The sequence below is a fragment of the Myxocyprinus asiaticus genome, chromosome 25 (genome assembly GCF_019703515.2).
Source record: "Myxocyprinus asiaticus isolate MX2 ecotype Aquarium Trade chromosome 25, UBuf_Myxa_2, whole genome shotgun sequence".
Classification (NCBI taxonomy): Eukaryota; Metazoa; Chordata; class Actinopteri; order Cypriniformes; family Catostomidae; genus Myxocyprinus; species Myxocyprinus asiaticus.
The window spans coordinates 12,416,561-12,437,446 of NC_059368.1; the positions used below are offsets into that span (position 1 = coordinate 12,416,561).

At 35.9% G+C, this 20,886-nt stretch overlaps 1 protein-coding gene across 1 annotated transcript; it reads left to right on the forward strand.

The window, feature by feature from the left end:
- Nucleotides 1-6,307: 6,307 nt before the first annotated feature.
- On the forward strand, nt 6,308-18,914 carry LOC127415709 (delta(14)-sterol reductase LBR-like). The gene is made up of 14 exons (XM_051654542.1): nt 6,308-6,435; nt 8,471-8,645; nt 8,985-9,176; nt 11,154-11,231; nt 12,717-12,894; nt 13,285-13,481; nt 15,018-15,072; nt 15,243-15,437; nt 15,573-15,676; nt 15,955-16,080; nt 16,177-16,345; nt 16,459-16,539; nt 16,643-16,765; nt 17,023-18,914. The coding sequence occupies exons 2-14, from the start codon at nt 8,481-8,483 to the stop codon at nt 17,181-17,183; spliced, it is 1,824 nt and encodes a 607-aa protein (XP_051510502.1). The 5' UTR covers nt 6,308-6,435; nt 8,471-8,480; the 3' UTR covers nt 17,184-18,914.
- The last annotated feature ends 1,972 nt before the right edge of the window (nt 18,915-20,886 follow it).

Here is a 20,886-nt window from a genome sequence, read left to right on the forward strand (position 1 = left end):
GCTTCAGCTAGAGGAAACAGGAAGAAGGCAATACTTAAGTAAAGACCAACTAAAGATGAGCATTGCGTGAATAGCTATGTTTAACACACCAGTGCAATTTTACTATGCTATTCTTTACCATAAACGGCACAACATCTCATGAGTAAGCTGCAGTTCAAAGATTCGTGGTGGCTCCTGGATTAAGTGTGTAGATGCATTGCTTCAGTTCACCCGAGGTGAATGCAACTTTGCAAAAGCGGAAGTCGAGTAAGCCTACATCTGCAGTGCATTTACTTTCCACCATACCCACTGAGAAACTGGGTTGCGATGAGCAAGTTTGATTTCAGAATAAGACTGCAAACTTTGAACTTGGAGGCCATATGGACTGCTGTTTGTTTCTTATTGTAAAACTCTTGGATGACGTTATTTGTTGTGGTCATTTTATAAAAAATTAAGTTAACAGAAATCATAAGTTATACATAGTTATAAAATCTAGTTATATATTCTTCTTAAGCTATATATAATATAATACAACAGAAATCTGTCAACCTTTGTATTGTGATTTGGCCTATAGCTTTGACTGGCCCAAGATAAATGGACTGGCCAGATTGGTTTGTCAAATAAGCACTGCAGTTCATAGACCACTGACGCCAAGCATTTTTCACTGTTTACTGTTGTATGACCTGCTATAATTCATCTAAAGCTATTTTAAATGACAATGTTCCAGTTATCCAGCAGTTGTGTGATCACATATTAATTGAAAGACAACACAGAATATTTTTGTCACACCACAGTACCATTTAAAAGGATTGTCCACCCAAAAATTAAAAATAATCTAATTTTTGCTCACCCTCATGCCATCTCAGGAGCATATGACTTTCTTTTTTATGCAGAACACATATTGTGATTTTTTTGGAATAATATCTCAGCTTTGTAGATCCATGCAATGCAAGTGAATGGGTGCCAAAATGTTGACGCCCCAAAAAGCACAAAGGCATCATAAAAGTAATCCATACGACTCCACTGTTTTAATCCATATCTTCAAAGTGATGTAATAGGTGTAGGTAAGAAAAAGATCAATATTTAAGTCCTGTTTTTGCTAGAAATTCTTCTCCCTGCCCAGTAGGGGTTGATATACATGAAGAATGTAAATCACCAAAAACACAAGAAGAATGTGAAAGTGATCTGTTTCTCACCCACACCTATCATATCACTTTTGAAGATATGGATTAAAACACTGGGTAATTTCTATGATGCCTTTATTTGCTTTTTGGAGCTTCAATATGTTGGCACCCATTCACTTGCATTGTATGGACCAAAGGAGCTGAGAAATTCTTCTAAAAATTTTAATTCTTCAGTGAAAAACAAGGAGTATTGTCCAGTACAGGACCTAAAATATATGTTCCCTTACACATCTATGCATATTTCAGACTAAAATCTTGATGCTGAATTAAAAAAACAACAACATATGGTTAATGGTTACATGTCAACTACCCAAATATAATGTTGTGTAAATGGAGTGTAACCTACAAGAATAAAATGTACTTCCAATAAATCTAGATATTGGGCCTTTCAAATATTAAACCTATTAAGTATTAAGGGCTTTTCCCATATTTTGATGCCAGTGGTGTAGAATTTTATCCTAAACTCTCTGAATAAACATTTCTTAAATTTTCATAGTTTTGCTTTCTCCCATTTTTATGTATAGAACAATGTGTCATGTTTACTATTTTACATGATTTGATTTTAAAGTAGCCTAATAAGTATATTAATAAACATTATTAATTAATACAGAAAACAACAACAAAAACCATATTCAATGTTTTTATTATATAGAAATACATCTCAATACACAGGCCAGGTCAGAAATAGGCAGTTAAAAGTATACTTGTTATCCATTTGTAAATATTAAGTCAACAACACAGATTAATTCCTGCAGGCATCTTGTCTTAGTGATTAATTGATGTATTTCAAAAATACATATTTTATGTATTGTCTGACAAACACAACGTGATAAAGGTCTACTCTGGTTTGTTAAACATTAGATTGACTTCTCCACTAATATCCAAATATATATAAAACTTTTACAATCTTCTGAAAACTTCGCACCTTTAAAAACATACACTGTATATGATGTCACTTGTCCGTCGTCTTTCCTACCACTCAACTGTCTCGCCTACAAGGATATTAATAGCTCTGTCATCTTACAATTTGATACCTCTAACAGATTCCCCATAAAACAAGGGGTAAGGCAAGGTTGTGGAATATCTCCTTTTTGTTCCTAACAGTTGTAGAATTGCTCTCCCTACGTATTCGAAATAGCTCTGATATAAAAGATTTGTCCATTTTTGACAGGGAGATAAGGACCTCACAACTTGCAAAAGAGCAAATTGGTAAAGCTCTAGATATTATTAGCTTATTTTCTGATGTATCTGGCCTGAAATTAAACATACCTAAATGTGAAATCCTCTGCTTACAGGTGCATCTCAATAAATTAGAATGTCGTGGAAAAGTTCATTTCTTTCAGTAATTCAACTCACATTGTGAAACTCGTGTATTAAATAAATTCAATGCACACAGACTGAAGTAGTTTAAGTCTTTGGTTCTTTTAATTGTGATGATGTTGGCTCACATTTAACAAAAACCCACCAATTCACTATCTCAAAAAATTAGAATATGGTGACATGCCAATCAGCTAATCAACTCAAAACACCTGCAAAGGTTTCCTGAGCCTTCAAAATGGTCTCTCAGTTTGGTTCACTAGGCTACACAACCATGGGGAAGACTGCTGATCTGACAGTTGTCCAGAAGACAATCATTGACACCCTTCACAAGGAGGGTAAGCCACAAACATTCATTGCCAAAGAAGCTGGCTGTTCACAGAGTGCTGTATCCAAGCATGTTAACAGAAAGTTGAGTGGAAGGAAAAAGTGTGGAAGAAAAAGATGCACAACCAACCGAGAGAACCGCAGCCTTATGATTGTCCAGTAAAATCGATTCAAGAATTTGGGTGAACTTCACAAGGAATGGACTGAGGTTGGGGTCAAGGCATCAAGAGCCACCACACACAGACGTGTCAAGGAATTTGGCTACAGTTGTTGTATTCCTCTTGTTAAGCCACTCCTGAACCACAGACAACGTCAGAGGCGTCTTACCTGGGCTAAGGAGAAGAAGAACTGGACTGTTGCCCAGTGGTCCAAAGTCCTCTTTTCAGATGAGAGCAAGTTTTGTATTTCATTTGGAAACCAAGGTCCTAGAGTCTGGAGGAAGGGTGGAGAAGCTCATAGCCCAAGTTGCTTGAAGTCCAGTGTTAAGTTTCCACAGTCTGTGATGATTTGGGGGTGCAATGTCATCTGCTGGTGTTGGTCCATTGTGTTTTTTGAAAACCAAAGTCACTGCACCCGTTTACCAATAAAATTTGGAGCACTTCATGCTTCCTTCTGCTGACCAGCTTTTTAAAGATGCTGATTTCATTTTCCAGCAGGATTTGGCACCTGCCCACACTGCCAAAAGCACCAAAAGTTGGTTAAATGACCATGGTGTTAGTGTGCTTGACTGGCCAGCAAACTCACCAGACCTGAACCCCATAGAGAATCTATGGGGTATTGTCAAGAGGAAAATGAGAAACAAGAGACCAAAAAATGCAGATGAGCTGAAGGCCACTGTCAAAGAAACCTGGGCTTCCATACCACCTCAGCAGTGCCACAAACTGATAACCTCCATGCCACGCAGAATTGAGGCCGTAATTAAAGCAAAAGGAGCCCCTACCAAGTATTGAGTACAGGTGCTGGTCATATAATTAGAATATCATCAAAAAGTTGATTTATTTCACTAATTCCATTCAAAAAGTGAATCTTGTATATTATATTCATTCATTACACACAGACTGATATATTTCAAATGTTTATTTCTTTTAATTTTGATGATTATAACTGACAACTAAGGAAAATCCCAAATTCAGTATCTCAGAAAATTAGAATATTGTGAAAAGGTTCAATATTGAAGACACCTGGTGCCACGCTCTAATCAGCTAATTAACTCAAAACACCTGCAAAGGCCTTTAAATGGTCTCTCAGTCTAGTTCTGTACGCTACACAATCATGGGGAAGACTGCTGATCTTGACAGTTGTCCAAAAGACGACCATTGACACATTGCACAAGGAGGGCAAGACACAAAAGGTCATTGCAAAAGAGGCTGGCTGTTCACAGAGCTCTGTGTCCAAGCACATTAATAGAGAGGCGAAGGGAAGGAAAAGATGTGGTAGAAAAAAGTGTACAAGCAATAGGGATAACCGCACCCTGGAGAGGATTGTGAAACAAAACCCATTCAAAAATGTGGGGAAGATTCACAAAGAGTGGACTGCAGCTGGAGTCAGTGCTTCAAGAACCACTCCGCACAGACGTATGCAAGACATGGGAACAACAGACAGCGTCTGAAGCGTCTCGCCTGGGCTAAAGACAAAAAGGACTGACTGCTGCTGAGTGGTCCAAAGTTATGTTCTCTGATGAAAGTAAATTTTGGTATCCCTGTTCTTAATTGGCCAGCAAACTCGCCTGACCTTAACCCCATAGAAAATCTATGGGGTATTGTGAAGAGGAAGATGCGATATGCCAGACCCAACAATGCAGAAGAGCTGAAGGCCACTATCAGAGCATCCTGGGCTCTCATAACACCTGAGCAGTGCCACAGACTGATCGACTCCATGCCACGCCGCATTGCTGCAGTAATTCAGGCAAAAGGAGCCCCAACTAAGTATTGAGTGCTGTACATGCTCATACTTTTCATGCTCATACTTTTCAGTTGGCCAAGATTTCTAAAAATCCTTTCTTTGTATTGGTCTTAAGTAATATTCTAATTTTCTGAGATACTGAATTTGGGATTTTCCTTAGTTGTCAGTTATAATCATCAAAATTAAAAGAAAAAACATTTGAAATATATCAGTCTGTGTGTAATGAATGAATATAATATACAAGTTTCACTTTTTGAATGGAATTAGAGAAATAAACTTTTTGATGATATTCTAATTATATGACCAGCACCTGTACATATACAGTAAATGAACATACTTTCCAGAAGGCCAACAATTCACTAAAAATGTTTTTTTTTATTTGTCTTATGATGTATTCTAATTTTTTGAGAGAGTGAATTGGTGGGTTTTTGTTAAATGTGAGCCAAAATCATCACAATTAAAAGAACCAAAGACTTAAACTACTTCAGTCTGTGTGCACTGAATTTATTTAATACACGAGTTTCACAATTTGAGTTGAATTACTGAAATAAATGAACTTTTCCACGACATTCTAATTTATTGAGATGCACCTGTATATGAAACCCAAGGAACCTCAGTGGATAATATACCCATTAGATAGTCTAAAGTACCTTGGTATTCATATTCCAAAAAAGTATTCTGTAAGGCAAGACATGAATTTTTCACCCAGAATTAAAAAAGCAAAGTTAATGTTCAATAATTGGCTTCAAAGAGAGTTATCCTTTCTTGGCAGAGTCCTTCTAACAAAAGCAGAAGGTTTATCTCATTTTATATACCCAGCTATCCCATTATTTGTTCATGATACTACCTGTAAACAAATTAATAGAGTAATATTTCATTTCTTTTGGAAAAGCAAACAGCAGCACCTGAAAATAGAGGTTTTGACGTAAATAACACCTTATAACTGAATTAGGTTAAACGTTGTATTAATTATATTTGTCACTTCATCCTACATAATGTGACTTTAAAAAGGTGGGAGGTCTCAAGTTTTTGTTAACTTGTCATTTTTCCCCATCTAAACTCCCTGTAAAACTATCATAATTCTATGAACAGGCTCTTCTGGCATGGAAACTTTGTTTTGTTCACAATTTCTTTTGCATGACTTTGCTTATTTAATATTGGCTCTCCTTGACACTGAACAACAAAAGTGTCAAAACTGTCAAACTGCATTATTAAATTTGTCTTTATTCATTTGTTATTCTATTACCTTTTTAGTAGTTATTTATATTTTCCTTTGCCTTTTTACTTTCTCTCTGTCTCAGTGTCATCCAATGTTACTAAAATGTTAATAATGAAAACATTATTGTTGGGCATGATTGGTTTTTGTACTTTTAAAACTCTGTAAACCTGTCATCTTTTCATTAATAATAATAAAAATAAAAAAAAACTCAACTGTCACGCCCAGGACTCCATTTTGTTACATTGTCTAGCCCCGTCCCGCATGCTCAAACGCCTCTCAACCAATCAGCGCTCTTTTAAAACCCTCCGCCGTCCAATCAGGAATTTCAGAAATTTAAAACTAGTTCATTTCACCCAATCAGAGAGCTTCCCGCCCTCAACGACGCAGGTAGGTTGAGCGGACACAGAGGGAGGAACGAGCACAGAGCGGGGGCCAAAATATTCATTAGTTCATGAAATTCAGCGGATACGCTTTTGTGATTATTTACACTTTTCACATCGATTGAAGGTAAGTATTCTGAAATAATTCGCTTTGCATGTTTAATGTTTTAACTCCAAATGTCTTTGTTGTGACTGCGTAGTTAACGGTACAGAACTAGATCAGCGCTCCGTGCTCGCGCAACACTTTCTGTATAAAGTAAATATCATGTACTGCTATTTAACAATCGCAGGTGTACCTGTATATAATATGTGTATTTTTAAAGCACACACATAGCATCATACTTGTAAATAGTGCAGCTATGTGCCGTTACTTCGGTATTTGACATACAATAAATAACAACCTGATTTCTTGGCCGGCTCGTTATACAGGAAACTTGGGCACCGCGCGCATTTATTTTCCTCTAATAAAATTCGTTTGTTTTATCTCCCAAATTAGACTGTACAATTGTCTTGAGAAATGTTTGAGTTGTTAAATTTGCTGATATCTCATATTCAATCTTTTGGTTTCATTATTTTTTTCATACGCGAAAATGCAAGTGAATATTTCCTCTCGTGCAGTCAGTCGTGGCGCAAAGTCACATTTAGTGGTCATTTGATTTTGTGGTTTGGCTGTATATGTGTGGTAAATAAACTCAACATTCGCTATGACCGTTTATGTTGCTTTCTATAACCGTGATTCATTAGCGATGATTTAATGTTGTGGTGTAAATATGAACCTCTCGCGCATGTGAACTGACAATGGTTTGAATGCATGACGTTTTCCCTCCTTTCCTGTCATTCTTGTGCTCTTGTTAAAGGAGCAGCGTGGGAACGTGTTCCTAGTCTCACACGAAAGTATACTGTTAAAAAACGCAAAAACAAAATAATTCCTAAAACTTTTTATTTTTATTTTTTATTAAATATTCCAGTATTTACATTCACTCTGGTCAAAGTCAATACATTCTGTTGCTTAGGCTTCTACATGAAATGTTTAAATTTCCCATATGGTCAATGTTTGGCGTAATTAAGATGATTTTAAAGAACAGATTTGTTATAGCAAGTTTTCCTAGTCGATAGTTTGAACAGCTTGTAGTGGTAGTAAATCGCGCGTCGTCGTGTGCCCTCTCACTTGCATTATAAAGGCAGACCCCGCCCACTCACATTCATCCAGTTTAAATCTTTTGCTGTATAGTTTCACTTAAACCACGTTGGAAGCACAGGGGATTTTAGCCAGTTTTGGACTTCAACTCAGAGTGTTGGTGTGTGTCAGTATGTTAGGTCAAGAATGTCTGGAATGCGTTTTATTGGATTAGATGGGTTGTTTTTAGTGGCCAGTACTTTACATATGGTTTTAATATGGGGTTTGGAGTTTCCTATCATGGAGTGTGTCTGCTTAAAAAGTGCTTTAAGATGTGTGAACTGCAATTTTACATACATTTACGTTTTCTGACCTTGTCAGCTGTTTTTTTTTTTTTTTTTTTTTTTTCCAAGAACATTAGCAAGGATTTATAATCATCCATTTTTGATCAGTGGAGTTACTTGACAGATAGTAAAAGTGATCTACATCTCTGGCAAAAGTGGATGTTACATGTGTGATTCTAGAATCCCTCTCATGAAAGCTTTTGAGAGCACAACAATAGCACTGTTGCAGAGTGTACAGTGTGGTTGTGCTGAGCGAAATCAGCACTTCTGAGACAACCTCAGCTGATGTCACCTCTTCATTGTCATCACACCACGTGCATCTACATCTGCACGGTGTTTCCTTCACTGGCTTACCTAACCCATTTTTTACCATTTAAAATGGTCAGAAAGAATATGCACTGAAAATCTAAAACAGTGTTAGATTGCTTGTTTTGGTTTTTCTAAGGGGATCGGAAATGGGTTTAATGGTTGCATTTTTAAATACTAAAAGATGCTATAGTGAACAAAGTTGGTGTTGACTGATACATTTTGTTGCTAGTATGTCCTTGATTCCAGGCTGTTAAACTGGCAACTCTATTTGAATTATGTCATCATATTAACTGATGTGATTCCAGTGAGAAAAACAGATTGATTGGTTAAAGTTGGTGTGTGCACAGCAATGAGGATGCAGAGCTTATATATTGTGGTGAATTGTTTTGTAGGAAAATAAGGATGCCAGCTGCAAGGTTTCAGAGTGGAGATACTGTAATGGGCCGTTGGCCTGGCAGTAACCTCTACTATGAGGTCAAGGTGCGAAATTACGATGCCAAGACCCGGCTCTACACCGTCATCTACAAAGATGGTACTGAGCTGGAGCTGAAGGAATCTGACATTACGGTATGGAAGCTATGCTAAAGTCCTGTTAGGCAAAATTAAAAAGTCGAATCAATTACATAAATCAATCTCAAAGTATTATAAATATTACTTCATTCTGTTGACATGCACCATTAAAATTTGTATCATCCAATAAATGAGTTGTGCATTTATAATTTATAGATAGATAGATGTTTGCAGATGGTTTCTTGATAAAACTTGGATACATTTTTAATAGTGTATAGCTCTGAATGTTTCAGAAAATACTATTAGATACAATTGAAATACATTATGATACTGTACATTAAAATAATACTAGATTAACTTGCACTGTCTTGTGGATGTTATCCTGTTTTATTTCAGAGTCAGACAGTGTTCAAGCAAGGTGTTACACGTTCTCGGTCAAGATCCCGTTCTCGTTCCCGCTCACCGGCACGTACCCGTCGCAGTCGCTCCCGTTCTCCAGCCAGGACGTCCCGGCGCTCTTCCTCTCGTACCACAGAGGCGCACAGGGAAAAACTCAAAGAAGTACTGGAGGTCCGACTCACCCCAGTGGTAAGGACACTCACCTACTATGATTAGGGTTGCAGCGGTATACCGGTTTCATGGTATACCATGGTATGAAAATTGACGGTTATAATACCATACACCATACATCAATCAAATAATATTGTTGACAATAAAAAAATAGTCTACAAAAATTTTCATTGTTGAATAGTCGTTTGATCTCATTTAACGTAACATGAGATCACATTAAACGCTGATGATGGCGAGAGCAGCACTGCAGTTCATGCCTGATTGAGGAGAGGAAGAATTACACAGCTCACAGTCCAGATGCACCCCAAACTTTCCAAACAGCTTCAGGTGATGTAGATCGCAAAGTATGAGGGAATTATACAAAAATACCAAATAAGTAAATACAGAAGCACTCTCATTGTGGAATAAGCGGAGCCGGAGCTTTTTAAAAGGAAACACCACGGCAGTACAGCAGTTATATTTAATGCGTTATAGCTTTATTAAATTTCAAATAATACTGAAGCAGATCATGTAAATAACTACAAACTCCGAAACTGATATTTCTCTGTGTGGTCAGCACCTCTTCTATGAGTTGCGCAAAGTGTCCCGATATAAGAGGGAGAGATTGAAACTGCACCCGGATGATGCACTCTCTGTCGTGGGGACACTCGTCCCTCGAGCGCGCACGCTTAATGCAGCTAGATTATAACGTGATGGCTCACAGCTTATTGAATCATAATATATATGTCACTGTATTTCTTATCATGAAGAAAATTGGCAATATGCAGTATTAATATTATTATTAATATTATTACGCAATATTAATGAGAGAGTTTTTTTTTTTTTAGTTAAAGATGGATTGAAGTGAACAGAAAGGTGAAAGAGGGTAGTCTTCACCCCAATATACAGTGCAACAAAATACGTTTTTTTTTTCCAATATAAATTTCTAAAAATCCTTTAAAGCAGCGCACATTTACTTTAGCAGCTATACTGCAGAATATTTTTTTATTTTTTTTATCTGAGAATGTTGAATATAATATTAAAAATAAAAATATCTAAAAATCCTCACAAAAAAAAAAAAAGATGCATTCACCTGAGAAGCAGCATATAAGATATTTAGACTTGCTTTTAGAGAATAGAGCTTGAATATAAGTATATTTTGTCTTTACTGCACTCACAGAAGTATAACCAAGTGAAAAATACACTTATATACAAAATACACTTATATTTAAGATACATTCTCTTATAGCAAGTCTAAATATCTGATATGTTGCTTCTCAAGTAAATGTATCTTGTTTTAAGGATTTTAGACAATTTTAAATGGAAAAGACAACACTTGATAACAATAGGATTTTTTGCAGTGAATTTCTTTACTGAATTAAACTTAATAAAAATATTTTTTTCCTTTAATTCAGTGAATGTCATTTAGAAGTATTTTTAAAAGATGATTTTGTACTCTTTATTGTTAGCAAGCACGTTTAATACAACCTTTTAAGTCGGGGCACGAGCTGAATAGTCAGTTAATAGCTAATGATTAATCATTGCAATAATCGCAGAATAATCGAATAATCGTTCTAATAATCGTTAGATTAATTGATTATCAAAATAATTGTTAGTTGCAGCCCTAGCTGACATAAGTGAGTGTGTGTGTGAGTAAAGGTACAGAGAGGAGCAGTCTGGCACCTAAAGTATATGTTAATTGTTAATAATCATAGGGCATTGTTTTAAAAGCTCACACAATTCATGTTATGTTTCATTTAGTAGTTAATTTTAGTAGAATTGTAGCATGTATTTTAGTAATTTTAGCATGTTGAGATTTTAGTATAATAATTATTAGCATTACAATTTGAGTGAAAAGTTAAATAAAAAAATTACATTTCAATATTTCCTTTTCATCTCGCATTATACAATTTTTTTTTTTTTTCAAAACCTTAAAACTTTATCTCCAGACTTAAAGTAGATTTTGAACCCCACTGTATGTTTATCTCTTGTATCTCTGACTGTCATCTGTTTTAGGCAGTGCCATATGAGAACAATAGCAACAGCAAACCTGAGAAGAAAGAGGAAAATAATACAGCTACCAAAGTCATTGAGGTGAGAATACATCCTGGATTAAAATTTCAGTACTATTGAATAACTGGCAACACACTCTTATAGCCACCTGAATGTCTCCTGTTAGAAATGTAAAAAAACCGATCTTATAAAGGTTGGAATGTCATGATGCCTGCATTTTGTGCCTCTCATGTGTGACAGGAGCCTATTTACTTTTGCACACAAAGCTTAAGCTGACTGCGGGCTCTGTTTAATCATACCCTCACGTTTTGCAGCATGTTTCTCCTCGTGAGACAATTGAAAGGGCTTTACAAAGCATGAGCAGACTGGTGTAGCTTTACACTAGTACAGTCACTTTTAACTTCTCTTTCTTTTCTTGACGTAGACTGGCAGTGAGATTAATTGCAGCAGAAAATTTGGACCTAATAGAGTGACTTTGTGATTATAGAGTCTTTTTAAAAGTCTTTTAAAATGTAAATGTAAATGTAGAGTCTTTTAAGTACAATAAGGTATGTACTGTATATACAAATAAAAACTTGTACAGTTATTTATACAATTTAATATTCTTGTTTTAGATCATTTTTTTCTTCGTTATTGAAGACCATATAGACAGAATGGCTGTTCCAAAATCTAGAGAGTTGCCTACATAGGCAGCATTTTAAGGCATCACAGGCACACCCAACACAAAGTCTGTTCTAAACGGTAGTGTTGTGGTATTCAACAAGGAAAAGTCTGGTTTTCTCTCCTGCAAGTGTTTATTAGCAATTAAACTGCCGAGAGAATTCTTAGCAGATAGTTCATACTTTTCTGATTACCTTGACACGCGTATATACATCTCCCACTCCCTAATTCTATCCTTGCTATTCCTCCCTTATCCCACCCTTGAACACTGTGTATCTTCAATGCCACATTCTTAAACACTACACTTTCCATGGCCACAAAATAAGGCTGAATCAACTGGAGTAGTTTAAATGTGTTATATTCATAAAAATAAACAATCATTAATGCATGAATAAATATCATAAGTATAATTGTTTTAATAACTATAGAATATGTCAAATATCTTAATAATCACGCTGCCTTCGAATAGACCTTCTTTTGTCCAAATTCTAATCTAATTAAAAATATGTGCTGTGTTTGAGAAGCATTATTTGTAAGACACACAGAGTTGCTGCCTATTTAGAACATTCCAAATGAGTCATTTGCATTGTGATGCTGCCTTAGGAGGTAGATACCTTTGTAGACAGCAAAGCAGCTCTCTCTGGTTTTTGGAATAGAGCCATATTCATTACTTATTTAAATCATTGGCTTTACTTTGCAGACAGACTTGGAGGACATAATTTAATGGAGGTACCCTGCAATGTTGGATCGTAGTATCTGTCCGTAGTCAGAGAGACTGAAATATTCAGATGTCTTTTATTTATTTGACACAACTTGCCACAGTGTTGCTAGATACACCCAATGAACAAAGTGAATGAGGATTTTGTATGCTCTTAAGTCATTGTAATGTTCATTGTCTAACTGTAGAAGTTAGAGACTGAATTTGAGAACCAGGCAAGTGGGCGCTACAATCTACGGCGCAGGAAGGATCAGGGTGATGGCAAACCTTCAGAGCTGGAGAAAGAGGAGGAGGAGCTGGTGTTATCACAGGCTAAACCACCAGCTGCCATCAAGACAACTGATCTGGAGTTCGGAGGAAGAGTTGGTGAGTCTTCTCAACAATTTAATCTAAAATACCAATTTGATGCAAAATCAAATGAAAATGTTTTGCCATCAGGAATTCTATGATTCTTTATTTGTTTATTTTCCCCCATTTAAAGTTAAACAGATGGTCCACCCCAAACTCACGCCATTGGTTGAGTTAATGTTACTTTGTAAGGCTGATCGGTTTTAATAGTGCAGCAGAACCACAATGTTTACCCTTTGGGGGGCAATCAGCCTACATAGTCTTTATAGTTGTCTCTGCATATTAAGCTGGTATACACTGACAAAGTTACACACTTCAGCTTTAAATCTAAATAGGTGTTCAGACATCCAAAAATTACTTTTATGGTCATTATTATAATAAATAATATCATCCCCTTTTCTCTTTCAGGTGTGTTCCTCTTGATGGTGCTGTTGCCCCTAGCTGTGTTGGCCCTGCTCATTCTCTGCGGGCAGAAGGATGCCAGTCTCAAGAGCTTCCCTCTTGAACTCCCTCCCCTCCAGTCTCTCTGGGACTGCCAGGTCTTTGGCATCGTCCTGCTCTGGCTTCTCTTCCAGGCTGTCCTCTCCCTGCTCCCTTTCGGAAAGGTACCATCCACAATCACATGACTCCCCATGACATGAGTTTAGGCACATGACCACATAACTCTTGGGCTCTTGTTTCTGCTTTGCCTGTTAGCTGTAATGAAGCAGGCTAAATAAGATTATACACTAGAGGTGGCATGCAGATAGAGAGCCACCCTGGAAAACATCTGGTTTTGTTTTCTGGCCTCTTCAGAGTAATTGAGAGAGGATTAGAACATTTCTGTGCTTTTCCGTGATTTTTGGGTTATACAAATAATTTGAGATTATTCTTGGAAAGATTTAAAGTTTTTCCTCAAATGTATTGTTGATTACTTAGTAATCATGTAATATTGATTGATCATTTGATTTTGTGCATGAAATGGTCTGCATTGTATAAACTAAAAATTACTCTTTGGAATTTTAGAAAAACACTTTGTTTGCTGAACAAAAATATGGTTCAATATACAGTAGAATATATTTTAGGCCTGAGTAAAAATATAGATTTTCAGATGAATCACAATTTTTGTAATTTGAATGATCCCGATATTGATTCTTAAAATCCCAGATCGATCATTAAATCTATGTGGCAACCCTCTGCAATGAAAGAAAATCACTCGAATATGTGACCAGTTTCGGGCTATGCAACTAAAATGTCTGTGATTAGCAACAGGCTGGTAAATTTTCAGATTTCACCTGCCGGTGTTTCAGTAGTATAGTGGTGAAGAAGATCAGCACAGAGATCCTTTCACTATATACAGTACTGTGCAAAAGTTTTAGGCACTTAAGCTGTTTCACAAAAACATTTGTCTTAAGATGGTTATTTATATCTTCAGCTTTAGTGTGTCAACAGGAAAAATACATTTTAGACTCCCAAACATTACTTTTGCAAATAGAAAAGATTAGAATAGAAGAACAGGGAGCCCTGCAAGAGATGGCATTGCTCCCACAAAGCCCCCACTGAACATCGAGTCAGTCTGAGATTACATGAAGAGACAGAAGCAATTGAAACAGCCTAAATAGATAGAAGAACTGTGGCGAATTCTTCAAGAAGCTTGGAACATCTTATCTGCCAACAACCAAGAAAAACTGTGTCTAGGAGTACCTAGGAGAATTGGTGCTGTTTTAAAGGCAAAGGTGGCCACACCAAATATTGATTTAGCTTTTTTATGTTTACTGGACTTTGTATGATGTTAATTGATAAACGAAAACTATTTATGGCATTATTTCTGAAGATATCCTCACTATGCAACATTTTTCACAAGTGCTCAAAACTTTTGCACAGTACTGTATATATAATTCTATGCATATAATATGTATGTACATGCAATGTAAAAAAAAAAAAAATGTGACCAAAATGTTGAAATCAAATCGAGAGATTGTGAATCGAAATCGAATTGGGAAATCTGTATAAATGCCCAACCCTAATATAGATTACATTTTATATTGTTTTTAAATTTTTAACTATACAGACACATCATTTTGATGTTTTCTAAGACTGACCACTAGTGAACACACACTTGGGGGTCACATGTAGTTCATACTTGTTTTTCTACCCTACAGCTTGTTGAAGGAATGCCTCTCAAGAATGGGAAAACTTTAAAATACAGGAATAATGGTTAGTCTTTAATGTTTGTTTTGCTACTTTGCAGATTGTCATTTATAAAGTTAACGTCATTCCCCCTTAATTACTGGTGAAGTGTGTAATTTTTGCAGCATTTATGTCACCAAACAGAATTGCAAAAAATTAAGAGTGAGCTGTTTTTAAGATCTCGGATTCTTTTTCAGGTTTTGGTGGACTGGTCCTCACAGCTGTGGCAGTGGGTCTTGCTGTGTACCTGGAGGTGGATTTCAGTTACATCCACACTCACTTCCTGCAGTTCTACACTTCTGCACTGCTTATCGCCACTCTTCTCAGCATCTACCTGTTTGTTCGCTCATGCTGGGCATCTGATGATGAGCTTGCTCCTGGAGGGAACTCCGGTGAGCAGTGTTTGTGCTATATTGACTGTAGAATTAACCATAGAAATAGTTTAAATTACAATCAGTCTCTCAGTCAGAGCATTCTGTGTCATGGTGAATGGCGTCTAAAGAAACTTTCTTTTTTTATTCCTCTAGGTTATATAGTCTACGACTTTTTCATGGGCAGAGAGCTGAATCCCCGCATCAAAAACTTTGATATCAAGTTCTTCTGTGAAATGCGCCCAGGCTTGATGGGCTGGGTGAGTAGTACTGTCGTTGCCTTTTCGATTGATGGTTTTGGGGTCTTGGTAAAGGTTTGCTTGGTAAGACAGATGTTGTACTGTAATTGCTCCCTTCTGTGGTCATTATTTTAGTATTTGCTGGATGAATTAGGCAAGATAAAATCCCCACAGGTATAATTTTAGTCCTTGATGTTTTCTCCCCAGGCAGTTTGCTGCATAAGGAGTTTTTCTTTTGTATGTGTATTAAGTTTGTTTCTGTCCAATTGAAGGAGCATTATTAATGTTTGTTTTCATAGGTTTTGATTAACTTTGCAATGTTGCTTGCTGAGATGAAGCACCAGAATCTAGAAAACCCCTCTACAGCGATGCTCCTGGTCAATGGCTTTCAGCTCCTTTGGGTTGTTGATTGCTTTTGGCATGAGGTAACACAAGTGTTTCAAATCAAACACAAACTCTTTATTTCTGATTGTAATCTGGAAAGGTTGAACTGATTCTGAGTTAATCGCTCTGTGTTCTAGGAGAAACTTCTGACTATGATGGATATAGTGTACGATGGCTTTGGATTTATGTTGGCATTTGAAGATCTGGTATTTGTGCCATTTACGTTCACCTGTCAGGCATATTATCTTGTCCATCATCCCAATGATCTCTCTGTCTTCTGGATCGCTACTCTCATCACTATGAATGGTCAGTTTCCATCACTCATTTTTCCCCCAATTTTCTATAGCTACAGCAAAAAGCAACATTTGACTTAGCATCTTGATTTAAAGTTGTCTAATTATCTGTAAAATCTCTAACAGGAATTGGGTACTACATTTTCCGGAAAGCCAATTCTCAGAAATTTGCCTTCAGAAAAAATCCCTCTGATCCAGCAGTGTCTCGTAAGTGTTTTTCAGCAGGTTATTTAAAAGTCACTAAATTAAATATCATGTAAAGTTATGATTGTAATGATCCTAAATCTATTTTATACTGTAATCTATTCAGACCTGAAAACTATTCCTACTGCAACTGGAAAAAGTCTAATTGTGTCTGGTCTCTGGGGGTTTGTCAGTCATCCTAATTACCTTGGGGATATCCTCATGGGTTTGGCCTGGTCCCTACCATGTGGTGAGTGTTCACCTTTTACCATATTTCCATCATTTCATATCTGTTTGATTAAATGAAACTGTTGTAACAGTCTGGTTTCTATTTATATTTCAGAGGTGTTTTTTATATGATATAGTGATTTAAAAGAAATACAATAATGGAAAACCTGAAAATGTCAAAATATTTTTTTTCTTGAGGCCAAAAAATCAGAAATGAATAAAATCTTAAAGTCATGAACATTTCCAAAAGCAGCATTTAATGTCTGATCTTACCTATAGGTTTCAAACATTTGATTCCCTACTTTTACCTGATCTACTTGATCACTCTGCTGGTACATCGCAATGCACGAGACGAGCGTCAGTGTAGGAAAAAGTATGGCTCTGCGTGGGAAGAGTACCGCAAAGCTGTCCCGTACTGCATTTTTCCAGGAATATACTGAGAACTCATGGACTCGAGCTGTTATGAACACTCGGGGCAAAACCATATTTTTCTGGAGGACACTTAACATCAGACAGGGAATGAGTCATTCACCGTTAGCAGCTTGGCAACTTTTTTTAATCAATGACATTTTTTACAAGTGAACATCAAATTTAAACCAAATTCTCTGTCTTGTCACAAAAAGTTTATGGATTGTGGACACTGCCCCAGTTCCAGGGTTCGACCTCTTTTAACAATGTATATGTTGTACAGATGTGTTTTTCTATTCAAAAGATTGTTTTTTCATAATTCATTACTTCATAGCATAATTTGCCTTCTCATCTTTTGTACACATATACACATTTTAAGTATCTGCTTGGCTATTGATCCTTTGACATTTTGTAATGTCAATTTGGGTAATGCTTTTGTATATTGTGTACTATGTTATTTTTTTTATTTGTATTTTTTTATGTATAGTAAGAAGAGATGTAATGTTCTTTCTCAGGACCAGAGATTTGTGAAAAGACAGCTATATTTTCTTAATTTCTGTACATATTTAATACAAAATTTTAGGTTTGGTTTGCATTTCAGGCATGCACTATGCTAAATTGTTTTCTTTTATCCAAAGTTCACACAATTTGGCTTTGCTACCTCCAGTTCCAGTTGAAGGCAATGTAAAAATTAGCTTTTTTTGATCAGTTTTTTTGGAAACCAAACAGTTGTTTTTTCAAAAGATATTAAGGGTGCTGTGAATGGAAATTATGAACTGAGAACTTCAATCTTTCAATTTACAAGGTAGCGTAACTTTACATTTTAATTGATGTATTAATTTAAAAAGACAATGCACAACTGTGAATGTTTAATGTATGGCTTTTCTTAACTATTGTATTACTTTTGTATATCTTTTATGCACTTGGGCAAAATGATTGTCCTAAAGAGTATGTTATAAGCATTTATAGCTAAGAGGACCTGTTACTTTATCACAGTAAAAAGAGGCATTGTTAAATATTATTTATCTGGTTATATTTAGTGTTTACTTTGTTACAAATGTGCTAGGTGACAAGCAATTTCTGTAAAAATGGCATTATTCATACATTAATAATTAAACCACTCTAGAGAAACAGTCTGCAACGTCTTACCATCAAATGATATGTACAGATTCTAGGATTTAGATTTTTTTTTTTCTTAGATATTTAAAAATGCATTTAATTTTTACTATCTTGAGCTTAAATTTCTACTATTTCTTTTAATTCTTTTATTCCTCTTTTTTTTTTTTTTTTTTTTGGTCAATAATTCCACAAACTTATCAAAACAAGAAATGAAAAGAGAACTTTGTCAGAAAATATATTCAGTGTTCCATTTTCTTTCCTTCTAAGACTAATTGTACACACCTAAAATGTGCATATTTTCCTGGAAAAAATAATGAAACACCTTGCAATTGTACATTCTTTTGAGAGAGAGAGAAAAGAGATATTAAATGGTTTAATTTTTTTATTTTTTGATACTTTAGGTTGTATAACAAGAAAAGAAATTTGGCCATTCAGTAAATTGTGGGGGCTTCCAGGGGTCTGTAAGATTGACTAAATACTGGATTTATGGATATCAACTCACATTATCATTAATATCATGTTACTTAAAAAAAAGTTGATACTGTGGGTGATTAACAGACTGATCAAATAACATCTATAAGTGTTATCCACAAATGTATAAATATAGCCTATAATAAACTTACATTATTTTGCTTTCTTTCAAATCATGAGATTAACAATGATTAGCTTAAAGTATTGACAGCACTAACCTTTTATAGTAATATATATATATATATATATATATATATATATATATATATATATATATATATATATATATATATATGTGAATACAAGTGAATGGTGGCCTAGAACTTTAAAGCTCCAAAAAGCACACAAAGTCAGCATAAACGTAATCCATACAATTCCAGTGGTTAAATTCATGTCTTCAGAGGATTATATTATAGGTGCGGTTGAGAAACAGATCAATATTGTGTTTTTTTAAATCAACAAGAGACGAGTCGAAATTATTATTTGTTGTAATCAACATTATGCCACCAATGCTGTCCATTCAGCTTGGCTTTTATTGAACATTCGTATAATTTAGACTCATCAGTGATATTCTTCTACATTAGCTAGACTCAAGCACTAGATGTCAGCAATGTTATGTACTACTGTAGAGGCTGTAGAGCAGACACAAGACTGAGGTTTGCTCTTATAGGTCAGTCGGGATGAGGATGTTTATTTTGGGCTGCTCTGGTGAAGGATCTAGTGTCAGAGTATCACCTCATCAAAGGAAACGACAAAGTGACGGATGCATTAAACCGTTTTATTTCTCGGCCAATGTGCAGCAAATGGACTACCTCGAATCTGCACATTAGGAAATTAATTGTTTTTAATGTAAATTGTGCTTCATTAGAGACAACATCTGTTAGCTCTGTATCTTTCAAAAGGAGACTTGTTCTCCTTCAAATTGGCGTTGACATTTCCTTGCAAGACACCAAATGTTACCTAATGTTAAAAAGCAAATTTTAATTTCGTTTTTTTCAAATCACACCATTCAGAATGTTTGTGACTACGCAAACAACCATTTGATCAAAGTGAAATATTGTCATATCATGTGAAAACGAGTCTGTGTCACTGAAAAATTTATGAAATGTTTCACTTGGTTGTTTTTCATAGTTCCATCTTGAGAGGCTACACGTTCCCCTGAGTTGCACAGAGCACAGTACATTTATCATTACTCATCTGGGAGTGATAGAAAAGGTTACAAATTGTTTACTCTACAGAGCAAGATGGGCAATTTCAATAGAGCCTTTTGCCAACAGGCCACAAAAGGGGGACCACAATAACCTGAGACCGTATGTGACCTCAATGTGGTTTTGTCTTGAGCCAGTCTTTGTGTTCTTGTCTGCAGCATGCTGCAGTTAAATGAATTCATTTGAAATGTATTACATAATGGAAAATTAAATGAACTTGAACATTAGAAGGCTACTATCAAAGGGCACAGACATTGGTTCTGCGGAAAAATACTATTGGCGTTACTAAAAAAGAGGTAGAGCAGAGTTATGCTGTGGTGCATTGAGAAATTCATTCGAGATGCAGTTTTATTTTGCAACACCACATGGGGTGGGGAGTTCACTGATGCTGAAAGAATTTGTATTTGTATGGCAGTTTCATAAACATGGTGAAATCAAGGCTGCAATGCACTTTAATCTTTGCTTTGTCTACAGTAATTGTTTTAGTGCTGGTTTACCCAAAAAGGAAAATTCTGTCATCATTTACTCACCCTCATGTCGTTTCAAAACCTGTATGACTTTCTTTCTTCTGTGGAACACAAAGGAGATGTTAGGCAGGGGTGCATTTCCGTACAACAATGTAACTCACTGCTTAACAACCATAGACTGATGCAACCTTGGAGAAATTAACTAGCTAGTCAAGACTGTTTCCGGAAACCCTAGTAACTATGTCGCACAAACATAGTTCGAACCATGTTGGTTCAACAACACAGAGCTGTTGTTAATGACATTATGCAGGGAGTGAAGTAATAACTTACATGAATTTTAAATGAAAATAGCTAATTTACACATACACCAGACAACCATTTAATGTGAGAAAGATACTGAAGACAGGGCCGTTGCATGCAGTGGCGTAGCCAAGGGTGGGAAGGGGTGGGCCTGGGTCTAATTTGGGTAG